Below are 14,213 nucleotides of genomic sequence, written 5' to 3'. Positions count from 1 at the left end.
CCTTCAATATGTCTCTTGTTTTGGTGCATTCAACCTAAGGGTGTCTAACGGGCCGGGTTGACTCGTAACTAGACCGGCCCAGACCGGAAAAAACCGAAACCGGACCAGCCCGGTACATAGGGGCTGGTGGGGCTGGGTAGGAGGGGTAGAGGGGGTTGGTCCGTTTATTTTATTTTTTTAACGGTTAACCGAACCGGTCAAACCCGGTCCACGTAAACAGTACCGTGTACCGGTTTAACCGGCCCGGCCTGGACCGGTACAACAACTAAGTCTTTTTTTTGTTTTTTTTAAATTTTTTGAAATCTGTGGGGCCCACTAACCATTGGCAACGGTCACCCATGGCAGGAATCCGTTGCTTAACACCCTTAATTGCATTAATAGCCTCTTTTTTCTTTAAATTTTTTTTTTTAATTTACAAAATTAACCTTCTCTAAAACTATAAATACCCCCTCCTCTTCCTCATTTCTTCACTCATCTCTCAATTCTGATTTCTCAATCCCAATTCTCAAATCTCAAATCTCAATTCAAGTTAAATCATGCCTCGTACTTCTAGAGTGCGCTCATATGTTTGGCAACACTTTGAGGTGGTAGAAGAAAATGAAGAAGGTCAGAAAGTAAAGTGCAAGAACTGTGGTCAAGTCTTAAATTTTCGTTCAGAGTCTGGCACAGGCAGTTTAAGGAGGCATATAAAGTATTATCTTGAGCGTCCTCCGGAAATTCATATTTAAGATTTTAAGACAATTTGTGTTATTTTAAAATTATTAGACGTATTTATGCTTAATGTTTTAGTTTGTTAGATTAATATGAAGTATTATTAATTTATTATGCATGAAAATTTAGTTTTACTATTTTTTTATTAATTTACTTTTTAAATGCAAACTTTAATTTTGTAATTTTGAAATAAATGTAGCACTTGCAATTTATAAGTGCAATTTTTTCTCATCTTCCTTGTATTCTTTATGTTAATACTTTGTATTAATATAACTTACAATAGTTATATAAAATACAAAAAAAAAGAAGTTAAAAATACACTAAACCCGGCCCGGCCCCCTCAACCCGTAACCCTTACGGTTCAATTTTTACTAGGATGAACCTGAACCTGTTAAACCCGGTAAGACCCAACCCGTAACCGGCCCGGACTATAATCCGTACGGGCCCAAAAAATCCCAACCCAGTTCGGCCCAGCCCAGCAGTTTAACACCCTTAATTCAACCTTATTTATTGCCTCTAATGCTTCCAATTTTTCCTTCAATTTCAGCCTTTCAATCTTGACAGCCTCCAGTTGTGCTTTCAACTTGCAAATAATTATCATAGCTCCGTCGGGTAACACTTTATCAGTCCATTCAAAATAACCACACGAATTTTTCTGAAAAACAAAATCATATACCATGTTATAAGTGAAATTTCAAAAAATGAAAACCATAAAATTATCATAAAACCACGAAAACCATAGAATATACGATATTAACCTCAGGTTTCAGACATTTATAGAATCTTCTACCAGCATTCCAAGGAGTGTAAGCCATGAGGTAGAGTGCAGTTAATCCACATTTGCATGTCCTACTTGATACACATTCTTGAGACGATGAACTACCTTCTGACATTGTAACTCCCTATTCTTGAAAATTAGACAAAATAATAAAGAAAATAAAGATGATGAGAGAAACCAGAAGAAAATCGCTTCAGTTGGGGAATAACCCTAGGTTTTGAGAGGATTAAACGATTACATCCTTTAAGGGGGACAGAGGTTAGCGGGTCGGGGCCAAACGGGTGAGGCATCCAACTGGTAAGTGGTTAGGTTGTTTAGGATTAAGACACGTGTCCCTCTAGAAGGGTCCGTTAGTGATGTGGGTGAGGATATTAAAATAGATAATGTTAGAGATAAATAATGTGGGAAAGTATAACGGAGGGTACTAATAACTAATTTTCAATAGTACAGGGACACATTTGGCCCTTTTCGTTTTTTTTAATTTTCGTTTCTAGGAAAATTCTATGTTTCAACTTTTATTTAGTGGCTAGCCTTTTTAGAGAAATATAGTTGTTTCTATTTAAATAGAGGAAAAATAAGAAAAAAACAGTGTGCCAACAGAACACACTTTCTTATAAATTAATATTACCAATAATCTCGTTATTTATTTTTTCATATTTAAGCTAGGGTACTTTTGCCCATTTTTCGTCCCTGAATTAAATAATAACTAGTATTTCTCATTTACTCTGCAAAAGTCGGTTATTCCTTACCTTGAAGCCCAAGGTTTTTTTTTCACAAGTAGTACAAAAGAGCAATTACCACTCCTACGGTTAAAAGGATTAATTTGCAAAAAACAATTAACAGATGGAAAGTACAGTGTTGTTTTAACTGAAAACATAGTCCTAACTCCTAACTCATTTAGGTTTCAGTTTTGTCACCTCGGGTCAGTCAACTATATTTAATACGAAGACTTTGCTAAATTTAGTCTATACATTCCAGTCCCAAAAAACAATGAACTCTGTTAAATTCAGATTGATTCATGTTTATGTCTAGTGGGTCAAGAGCTAAGAGGAATAAGAATAAGAATTGGGTCATGGCCGGAGATTTTTGCCGCAGGTCGCAGGATTTCATGGCTATGTTAAGGAACTTGTCACGTGAAGAGATTCTTGATGTTTTGTCTGAAGGTTTATGTCCCCACTGCGAAGATGTTATTGAGGCTCGTGTTTACAATCTTCATCAGAGTAAGTTGTCCCAGTTATTCTATTTTCGGATCTATCAATGGATTTGTATCTAATGTTTTGTTACGATTTGAATTTAATTTCAAAAAACTTATTTTTTAGGTTGTAATTATCAATTCTTTGATGTTCTGTTTGTGACACTATAGTTTTTGTTTCTGTCCTGAATTTTTTAAAGTCTTCCCTTCTAGCAGAGATTAATATATCTATTGAATAAATTGATTACAGTGCCTGTTTGTTTTAACTGAAAATACTAAGATTCCCTCGTGAGAATATTTTGCTTGCTAGTATTGAAAGAACTGAGCTTTCTCTTTGAATTTAAGGAATGCTTCGGACATAATCCTAGGTTGGGTGGTTCTTAAGGAATGTTCAAATTCAATCTCGAGTTCCTGAATAGAAATTTAATTTCTGAGTAATTCGATTTAAATCACAGATTAGGCTTTTTCAGATAGAGAATCTATGGAATGGCTACAGTATTTTCTTTTCATTTTTTTTGATGGTAAAATAGGATTTTTGGAGTGATTTGTTTTTTTGATACAATTCAAATTTCAGATAATTTTCTTCTAATTTGTAGGAAGGTTAGATGAAATGTCTTTATCAGATGTTAATGTCACAAAAAGTTCTGCAGAATTCTTGCATGGAGAATCATCAGATGATGTAATTTCACCAAAGAGAAGGCTGAATTCTTATGCTCATACACTCAACTCTTTGCGTTCTCCACAAGTTGCCGAATCAACTTACTCAGGAAGGCCAAAGGTACTTGTTACACCTTCATCGATAAACAACAAACGATCAGTGTTCAATCATTCAAATTATGAGATTCCACTAAGTGATGGACTTAGTAGGTCAGTCGTAGGCAATGGTTTATCGGAGGCTCAGAAAGAGTTAAGTAGATTTGGCCAAGTTGGTAGACGAAAGGATTTTATTTATTATGAGAAGGTCAATGGAAAGGAGACAAATATACTTAAAGGGCTTGAGCTTCACACTCGGGTTTTCAATCCTGATGAGCAGAGAGAGATAGTCGAATTTATTTATGCACTTCAGAGAATGGGACAAAAACGGCAGCTTAGAGGTACATACTAAAGTTATCATTCAATCTTGTTTTCTGAATTAAGGCTATCAGTATGGTGATACAATATTGCAGAATGCATTTTTCCATTAATTATATCTAGAGTAATAGCTAGAGAAATGCGAAGAATGTTTGGAAAGCTATTGTATTGTTATTCTTGTGTTTGTTGGTATACGATACACGCATATTACATCTAGACTTATATGAATTATCAACAAGTTTTTTTTATATATTTTCAGTCAAAATATTAATAAATGACTGTCCGCTTATAGAACATAGGAAACGATAAACATATCTGGGAAATCTGAAGTGCATTCTCTCAGTATCTATAATTGTGCAACTCAGGAAAAGGCTAAAACGAGAGAGACAGATATATGAGGCAAATAGATTCATCAGTTTTCTAGTTCTGTTATAGTTATCTGATTAAGAAAGTATATTTTGTTCAATACATAAGCTATGTTTTGGTCTAGCGGTAAGAGTGCAGCGCGTGATGTATAGGTTAGGCGTGGGTCACAGGTTCGTATCGTGCCGTAAACAAAAACCTAGTATTTAAGTGGAGAAAGGTAGATGAGTGGGTGGGACCATTATCTACCGAGCTTCAAACTGTGTGGCATTGACCCTCGGGAATTTCTTGGTTAACAAAAAAAGTACATACGATAGGTTAAGATGTGAGGTAGAAAATTCTCTAATCCTGATATGTATCTTCTTCTTTGTGGATTGGCATTAGAGAACACATTATTTGACTACATTGTAATATTTCAGTCTCCACTGAAAATTGTTTTTTGTCCAGGCTGCTATGTAGAAGAAGAGAGGTAGCTATATCAATTAACAATGTTGCTCTCACAAAAATAAATAAAATTAAGTGTTTCAATTCTCTCTCTTTTTTGGTTGATTTTGCAGCACGAACATATTCTGAACCAAGAAAGTGGATGAAAGGAAAGGGCCGTGTCACAATGCAGTTTGGTTGTTGTTATAATTATGCTGTGGTAAGAGTTATCTAATTGATTCTTTGAGATGCATGTTTATTCCTTTTCAGTTTTATCTCAGCATTTATCCACTTATCCTCCTTAACAGGACAAAGATGGTAATCCACCAGGCATTATTAGAGATGAAGAAGTGGATCCATTGCCTCCTTTATTCAAGAAAATGATTAGGAGGATGGTTAGATGGCATGTTTTGCCTCCGACATGTGTTCCCAATAGTTGCATTGTGAATATTTATGACGAGGGTGATTGCATTCCTCCTCATATTGACCATCACGACTTTGTTCGACCTTTCTGCACAGTGTCCTTTTTGGCAGAATGTAATATACTCTTTGGCACAAGCTTAAAGATTATTAATCCTGGAGAGTTCTCTGGTCCTTTCTCCTTACCTCTTCCTCTCGGGTATGACACTACATTCTTTTTGCTCTATTAAATTTTAATACCTTACATGATTCGGTCCCATCCCAAGTTCTTCCCCATCTGCATTGCCTTGTCACGTTTGTGGTGATTAAGCAGGGAATGCTATAGAAATATGTACCTTTCATTTTCCTCTAATTTTGCATAAATGTCTAAGATAGTGAAACAAAAGCAAGAGAGTCTATCATAAAATGTCTGGATTAATTATTGGGTACTTCAAGTAGAGATAATTGAACAAACTTGGTACTAGGAAGTTGCGCAAACCTTAATTAGTAACCTTTGTTCTGACTTTTACATTGTTTACTTGAATTAATCAAAGAATGTCATTGTTCACACTTGAAATTAAAGGGGGGGGGGGGATGGTTATAAGTCTGTTAAATTTACTTCTGAAACTTCCTTTTGCCTCCCTAGAGAAGAGATTTAGCATCTAGTTTTATAGGGAGTAGTGGTGGCATATTGAGGTAAATAAGGCTAGCTTTATTTCCAAGAACAGTCTCACAAAATTAAGCTTCCCTTTCCTTCATTTGAAATACTTTTTGAATTCACCTTAATGAAAAGCTATACTTTTGGTCTGGAATTTATGTTTAAGAACCTGTTGCTTTCTATCATGCAGGTCGGTGCTCATTCTCAATGGTAATGGAGCTGATGTTGCTAAACATTGTGTGCCTAGCGTTCCAGCTAAAAGGTTGTCCAATTCTCTTCTATGTATGACATCAATGTGGCATTTCTCAAAAAGACTGTTTTTTTTTAATGCAAACATTTAAAAGATTTTCAGAATATATTTTTGTTTTTGTTTTTCAAGAAGTTTTTGCAGAAGATTTTCTCAAAACACTATTTTCGATAGAAGTGATTTGACGATGTTCTCAAAGAGTAGTTCTTCTTCCACTCACAAAAAGACTATAAATATTCAATATTAATAATTGCTCTTAATAAAAATGTATAATACCACTACCCAGACAAGTGTTTTGCGCACAAAAGGAAATCCATATCATTTTGCAAAAAAAATTGTCTAAAAGTTCCAAATGGCTCCTTATCTTGTGCAATTGTCTTGTCTATTCCACTGACACCGTCATTGTTATGTTCTTTCTTGCAGAATATCCATCACTTTCCGTAAGATGGATGACAGAAAATTGCCGTTTGCATATACTCCTGACCCTGAGCTTTCAGCAATTGAGCCTTTTGTTCCTCCATCATTGGACAAGTCAAGAATTCGACACCACAAAGATGGTATAAATGACAACCATGATAAGTCAGAATATCATGCAGAAAGTGGTAATAAGGGCTTCTCCAATGAAGATGAGTTCCCTCCTCTGGGAAAAGGGAATTCTTCCAACCGTAGAAGTCAGAGATAATTTTTGCAGCAATTAGGATGAGCACTACATAGTACATCATTGTAACTTATAAGCGTAACATTTGTTGTATGGTGAACGTCTTACTTTAGTCATAAAAGTTTATCTGTTGAATCCTAAATTTGAAGTTTGTATTTTATAATAATTAAGTTGTTTCTCATAATATGATTGACTCGTCAAAATTTCTATGTTTGTTTGAGCCGACATAAACATTCTATTACTAGTGAAGCTTCTCCTATGACCTCTCTCTCTCCTCATAAGAGAGAAAATTTACATTCCTCTTTGAGACATTACTTGAATGGACCTATATATCATATCAGTGCTTTGCAACATACTATATATCTGATTGTAGAACCGCCTCGTTCCCATACATAGGAGAGGTCCCTTCCTCCCCAAGCTAATGCGGACAATTGTTTATTTTAGTTCTATCTGGACAAATGTCGAGAGCCACCTTTCCTTCAATATGCTGTCTCAGTACCGCCTGAAGTGTTTACCTTTGCATATTCTGGGAGGCAACAGGTAAAGTGCTTTTACATTAAGCTTTCAACATCATATCATCTACAATTATAGCCAGCGGGCCTTTATTGATGCTGAGGAATGACCATAAGGTTCAAATTTGACATGGAAATGACGCTGTGTCTCAATCTTCTGGAAGTTCTTTCCAAGCTGGCTGAGAGAGGCATTTCTTTACTGATCATTCTTGAGTACCCTCTGCTTCTTAGGATGTACGCATAAATGTACTGGCTTGCATATGTATAAGGTCTTTCCTCCTCTTTTTCTGCTTTCATCTCGATTAATCAGTATCTTTGAATAAGTTTCATACTGCTTATAACTTCAGCATGAAGTAGCATCTGGTGTTTTACCTAATATACTTAAAAATGCAACTGCCAGCTCTATGATTCTTCACTTATGGCATAATCCTAACATCTTGTTGCAGGTCATGTAGATGCCATGGACATTGACCTGGAGAACGCGAAACAGATTCTTGGATGCTTGTCAGGAACTAAAGGTTCGATCATTTCCAAATACAAGCATCTTGGCTTTTTTACTCCTTGCAGTCTGACGCACAAAGTTGAAACTATTATTGTCTCTGTGCTATCAGAGATAATTCCTATGCTGTATCTTTGAGTGTTGACATTATTGTTCGAGTTGATATATCAGTCATAGTTGTACTTGGAGAACTTCTAATTGTTTTGTGGTTAAGCCATTGTCTACGCCATTGCTATACCTTACTCTGGTAACCTCGTAAAGTTAGTGTCTGTTTCCCACTTAATTATTGCTTCATGATCATTCTTGATAGATCCTAGGTTGAAACCATCACCCCAAACGATGCACATACGTGTATTGTCTGAAGAAATAAGTGAATTAAAGACCTTCTAAGCTTTTACTTCTCCAAGGGCTTCCCTTCTAACTGTAGTTCGTAGCTGAAACACAAGTTTCTCACTGTACCTTTTCCCCTGTTTGCGTACCGTCCCTTTCCATATGTACATGTATATATATTTTGGGTTACAGATTTGTTGAAAATCCTGGATATGATTGTTTATTCGACATTAGACTTGCTGCCCTTGATTTTTCAAAACACTCTTAGATTTGGCGAAATGGTTGAGAACTTGAACACATATGGAGAGATATTCTACGAGGTTGTCAAGTGCCTCACATTGGTTGAGGCCTTGAGGGAATGGACTGTTTTTTTCTTATATGGTCTTGTGCAATCGGCACCTCCTGGTATTAAAGCTAGAGCCATCATTACTCTTGGTTTACTTAATGTTGGACCCCTCCTGTTATGTTGTCCACGCTCCAAATGTCCAGCCCTAGGCATGCAGGGTTGTTAAGTTGTTGAGTCCCACATCAACAATGAAGGGGATGGGTGATCTCCTTATATTGACTTGGGCAATCCTCACCTCTAGAGCTAGCTTTTGGGGTTGAGTTAGGCCCAAGGTCCATTTAACAAAAGTATCCCACATTGGTTGAGTATATAGGTTGTTGTCTCTTTATATGGTCTAGGAAACCAGCAATCCGCATGAGCTAGCTTTTTGATTGAGTTAGGCCACCGTTCATTTTCTTTTTCTTTTAGCTTTCAGTCATAGATTTGAAAAGACGATCCGCAGTAATTCTGTTGGCATTCAGTCATAGGTTTGAAAAGACGTTCATCAGTAATTCTGTTGTGAACATCTAGTCTTTGTTCTCGTTGTTCTTAACATAATGAATGCTAATCAAAGCATAATAGTGTGGGTGGTGCTGATGTAGTTCTGATTGATATCCTGATAATTTCAAAGCGGAAGCAAACAAGTTTCCGTCCAACGTTTCTTGATCAGCTGACTGTTGATGCAATGATTCAAATGGCTTGTTTTGAAGAATCAACTGAAAAGAGATAACTTTCTTTTTACCAGAACCCTTATAACCTTTTTGGATCTTTTGTTTGGTGAACACATATACAGTCGTATGAATCAAGCATTTCTTCTCTTCTCTACTCCTCTGATTCTTTAAGATGTTTCTCCTCTGCCATATGCTCTTTATGTTCCAGAAAGATTGCTACAGTAAGACTGCAATTTATTTTTTTTGGTAAGAGGGGAAACCCGCAGCCGCTACAATCTCTGCCACAGCCTCTACCCTTCGGGTGAGCACTCTGTGATGAGCACTTTGTGCGCATTGGGTAAACATCCCCTTGTGTAATAGCCTGCAAACCACACAGAGGATGTAAATCACACTAGGCAAGCCCTGTGCGACAGGTAGGCTCAATCCCAAAAGGCAAGACGACTATTTTGTTTTTGTGTTTTTCTTCTTACCTTTTTCTTTTATTGTGGTGGGGGTGCAGAAAAGGTAGTGTAATATATATAGTGAATGATTAATATTCTTCTAAATAATTTAATGTTGCATCAACGTGGACTCTCATTCTGGATGATGATGTAATTTTTTGAAGTTTTGAACATGTTTTGTCACTTGAGACTTGTTCTCTATGGAATTGTTTGATCCATTGAAACCTAAACTTGAGAACTTTTCCTCTAAATGCATTTTCTTAGATGTTTGCAGAAGAGAAGGAATGTGTGTTTATGGTGACCAGTTATATTATGTCTGTGTTAAGAAGTGACGAAATGGCATGAATTAGTTTCTCCAGAGTGTTTCTGGTCATGATAGTTTAGCCTTGTTAATATATTTTTTGAGGTAATATTTGAAACTTTCAGGGAACAATTAATTTTCGAGTGCCTGAAGTACACGAAATGACATTAGGTAACCACTATTAAGCATGTTGTTTAAAATATATTCACAGTTTACAATATATTTAAAGATTAGCCAATGCGCTCAAACTTCAGGGCACGACGTCTTGAGTGAGGTTCAAACTTCAGGACATCGTACCCTAAAGTTTGAAAATTGTGTCCAGAAATTCAAATCTTTTGTCCTGAATTTTAAATTAGTAGTTTAGGAATTCGGGATACTTAGTCCTTGAATTTCAAATTAGCAGTTCAGAAATTCTAGACTCTTAGTCCCGGATTTCAAATTAGCAGCTCAAATATTTAAGACATTAAGTCCTGGATTCCAAATTAGCAGCTCAAACTTCAAGGTACAAAAATTAAGAATAATTAGTCCCGAAGATTGGGTGAATTGACTAATCCTTATAATTGGTTAAATTCTACTGATTGTGTGCGTCTCTCTCTTTTTTTTTTTCCATGTATCGTGAACTATATAAATATATATATATATCTACGAATGTGTGTGCGCGTGTGGCTGCATAGTACAGATTGTTGTTTTTGACATGCAAATCTGTTTTAGTTGTACTGTACATGATGACATGGTTTTACCACTTCCATGCAGATCATAAGTTATGCATCTTTTCTGCTATTTTTTCTTCTTAGTAGCGTGCAAATAGTTCTGGGAAAAGAACCCTTGTTTTATGAGCTCAGAAATAATTTTTTCGATTTTCTTTTTTCTCGTGAATGATTATATAGGTTATAGCTGTCTTACAACAAAATCAACATCGCTGTTGCCAAAGACAAGACGAATAATATTATATTATACGAAACTGCTTATAATTAATTATACGTTCAGTAGAACATATCTTACCTATCGATCAAGTCGATATAATGATGAAATTTAGTTGAGTAATCAAATCAAGACATAACATGCCTACTAAATATATAATTATTCACTCCATTAATTGTCAACATGCTCTTGGACTTCCTCAACATACTTTTAGAAGTTCTTTCATCTCTGGTGTCAAAACAAAATCCACTTAAGAAACAGTTAACTATATTCCTGATGTGTTAATGGTCGGCTAAAAGAAGGTAATTAAAGAGAGTTTACTCAATGATTATCTCTTCATCTTTCTTTTGGTAAGGGGTTTATTCCCAACAACTAATATTCACGGTAATAAAGCGGAATAATAATGTAGCACCGAGATACGGTAATTAACAAGAATAAAAGAGTAACAATGACACCAAAATTTTTACGTGGAAAACCCTTCTGAATAAAGGAAAAAACCACGACCTCGAGAGGAGCAACTGATATCACTATAGTAAGGAATTTTACACTTTGTAGGTCGGAGATAAATACTCCAAAGACCACTACAACACTCAAAAGAAATAACCCTCTTTTGATATTCCCACCTCACTACAATATCGCTCGCTCTCTATTTTCCTCACAGACTATTTTCTTATACCTTGTCTGTGAAACCTCACTCTTTCTTTCTCTCTTTGTTGGTGTGTAGAAATGAGAGTTGAAGCTCTCCTTTTATAGCCAAAGCTTCACTCTCTAAAGCCTACCATATTTGACAATTTACACACACTTTTCACAATTCAACAAAGTTGGCTACCAAACCAAAGAAATTCAACAAAGTTGGCTACCAAACCAAACTAATTCAACAAGGTTGGCTACCAACCAAACCAAGTCAACAAGGTTGGCTACCAAACCAAAGAAAACTTTTATTAGGCACATGGTCTAATACTTCTTCAATGAGATGGACCTCATCAATCTCCCCCTCCAGTCTCATTCATCTAGAGGAGGTAGCACTGTCTTCTAGTTTGAGTGCATGCCGACAAGTTCTTTGCATAGCTCGAACTTGTTCCTTGGTACCACCTTGGTCAGCATATCTGCGGGATTCTCACTTGTAGAAATCTTCAAGACTTTTAGAGATTCATCATCTACCATTTCTCGAATCCAATGATATCTCACATCAATGTGTTTGGTCCTTGCATGGTACATAGAGTTCTTGCTAAGGTCTATTGCACTTTGACTGTCACAATAGACGACATACTCCTTCTGATGCAATCCAAGCTCTTGAAGGAATCGCTTGAGCCATATCATCTCCTTGCCAGTTTCTGTAGCGGCAATGTACTCTGCTTCAGTTGTTGAAAGTGCAACGCACTTCTGCAACTTAGACTGCCATGATATAGCTCCCCCTGAAAATGTAAATAAATATCCAGTAGTAGATTTTCTGTTGTCAATGTCACCTGCCATATCAGCATCTGTATAGCCCTTCAAGATTGGATCAGATCCTCCAAAGCACAAACAATCTCCCGTGGTACCTCTCAGGTACCTGAGTATCCACTTGACTGCTTCCCAATGTTCCTTTCCAGGATTTTCAAGAAACCTGCTGACAACACCAACTGCGTGAGCAATATCAGGTCTAGTACATACCATTGCATACATCAAGCTTCCGACTGCTGAAGCATAAGGAACTTTAGCCATGTTCCCTTTCTCCTCCACTGTTGTAGGACACATCTTCTTACTCAACTTTAGATGACCAGCAAGAGGTGTGCTGACTGGCTTAGCATTCTTCATGTTGAAGCGTTCTAGTACACGTTCAATGTACTTCTCCTGAGATAGCCACAACTTTCTACTTGTTCTCTCTCGAACTATCTTCATCCCTAGAATTTGTTGTGCTGGGCCCAAGTCCTTCATATCAAATGACTTGGACAGATCTCCTTTCAACTTTGCTATCAACCCCTTGTCTTTTCCTACAATTAACATGTCATCCACATACAACAACAATATAATAAAGTTATTCTCAGAAAATCTTTTGAAGTATACACATGGATCAGAATAGGTCTTTAGGTATGTTTGACTTTTCATGAATGAATCAAACTTCATGTACCACTGCCTTGGTGCCTGCTTCAATCCATAAAGACTCTTATTCAATTTGCACACCATGTGTTTCTTTCCAGCTACTTCAAATCCTTCTGGTTGCTCCATATAAATCTCCTCTTCCAAATCTCCATGAAGAAATGCAGTTTTCACATCCAACTGCTCCACTTCAAGATCTAGGCTAGCTGCTAAGCTCAAAATTGTTCGAATAGAAGTCATTTTAACAACGGGGGAGAAAATTTCGTCAAAATCAATACCTTTCTTCTGTTCGAAGCCTTTAACCACCAATCGAGCTTTGTATCTGACCAGCTTGCCATCTCCATCTTTCTTGAGTTTAAAGACCCATTTGCATTTGAGTGGTCTTTTACCCTTTGGAAGTTCAACCAGCTTGTATGTGCCATTTTTCTGGAGAGATTCCATCTCTTCTTGCATAGCTTTCATCCACTGGTTCTTTTCTGGATGGGACAACACCTCCTTAAGACTTTCTGGCTCCCCCTCATCACTGATGAGGACATACTCTGTGGAAGGGTACCTGCGTGACTCTACCCTTGGCCTCTCTGATCTCCTCAGAGGTTGAGGTTGTTCTTCTCCCTGAGTGGGGTGCTCCACTTCCTCGACACCTTCATCAAGTTGCTCCCCCTGCTCAATAACCTCACCAGGTTGCTCCCCCTGCTCGGCAACCTCGTCGGTCGTACTTTCTGCACTTGTGGGATTGTTAGAAGTAGAAGGAATAGTAACAAAGTTAGGAATTATACCATTCTTCGCCTTTTCTGACATATCAGCAGCAGTTCCAACTTCACTTTCTCGGAAGACTACATCTCTACTTCTGATGACCTTCTTCTTTACAGGATCCCACAGTCTGTACCCGAACTCTTCATCTCCATATCCGATAAATATGCAGGGAATAGATTTATCATCCAGCTTTGTTCTCTGCTCTTTTGGTACATGTGCAAAAGCTCTGCAACCGAACACCTTCAGATGCGAGTAGGACACCTCCTTGTTGGTCCAGACTCTCTCTGGGATTTCAAACGCCAACGGAACTGATGGACTCCTATTGATCAGGTAACAGGCTGTCTGAACTGCTTCACCCCAGAATGACTTAGGCAGTTTAGCCATTCTGAGCATGCTTCTCACCTTCTCCACAATGGTGCGGTTCATCCTCTCGGCTACGCCATTGTGCTGTGGGGTTCCAGGAACTGTCTTTTCATGTCTGATCCCATGACTTGAACAATACTCTTCAAATTCCCTTGAAGTGTACTCACCTCCATTGTCACTTCGGAGACGCTTTAGCTTTCGACCCGTCTCCCTTTCTACTAGAGCATGAAACTTCTGGAAAACTTGAAACACCTGATCTTTGGTTTTCAAAATATAAACCCATAATTTTCGTGAAGCATCATCAATAAAAGTAACAAAATATTTGTTACCGCCCATTGATTCAATTTCCATTGGGCCGCAAACATCAGAATATACTAAATCAAGTATATTCAATTTTCTTTCAGACGATGTCTGAAATGAGACTCTATGCTGCTTACCAAATAAACAGTAGTCACAAGGTTTTACCGTTGTACCTTTGGCATAAGAAATGAGTGATTTCTTGGCAAGAATCTGCAATCC

General features: G+C 37.3%; 1 protein-coding gene across 2 annotated transcripts; it reads left to right on the top strand.

The window, feature by feature from the left end:
* Positions 1-2,411: 2,411 nt before the first annotated feature.
* Positions 2,412-6,684, top strand: LOC104245988 (RNA demethylase ALKBH9B-like). 2 transcript variants are annotated; one of them, XM_009801709.2, is made up of 6 exons: positions 2,412-2,709; positions 3,332-3,775; positions 4,673-4,758; positions 4,847-5,157; positions 5,786-5,857; positions 6,266-6,684. In XM_009801709.2, the coding sequence occupies exons 1-6, from the start codon at positions 2,508-2,510 to the stop codon at positions 6,522-6,524; spliced, it is 1,374 nt and encodes a 457-aa protein (XP_009800011.1). In that variant the 5' UTR covers positions 2,412-2,507; the 3' UTR covers positions 6,525-6,684. The 2 variants fall into 2 exon arrangements, with proteins under 2 accessions (XP_009800011.1, XP_009800010.1); XM_009801708.2 differs by having other exon boundaries at positions 3,278-3,775.
* Positions 6,685-14,213: the final 7,529 nt, after the last annotated feature.

This window comes from Nicotiana sylvestris, chromosome 1 (assembly GCF_000393655.2).
Source record: "Nicotiana sylvestris chromosome 1, ASM39365v2, whole genome shotgun sequence".
Classification (NCBI taxonomy): Eukaryota; Viridiplantae; Streptophyta; class Magnoliopsida; order Solanales; family Solanaceae; genus Nicotiana; species Nicotiana sylvestris.
Note: the sequence above shows the minus strand (reverse complement) of the source record. Positions and strands in the feature narration are given on the sequence as shown.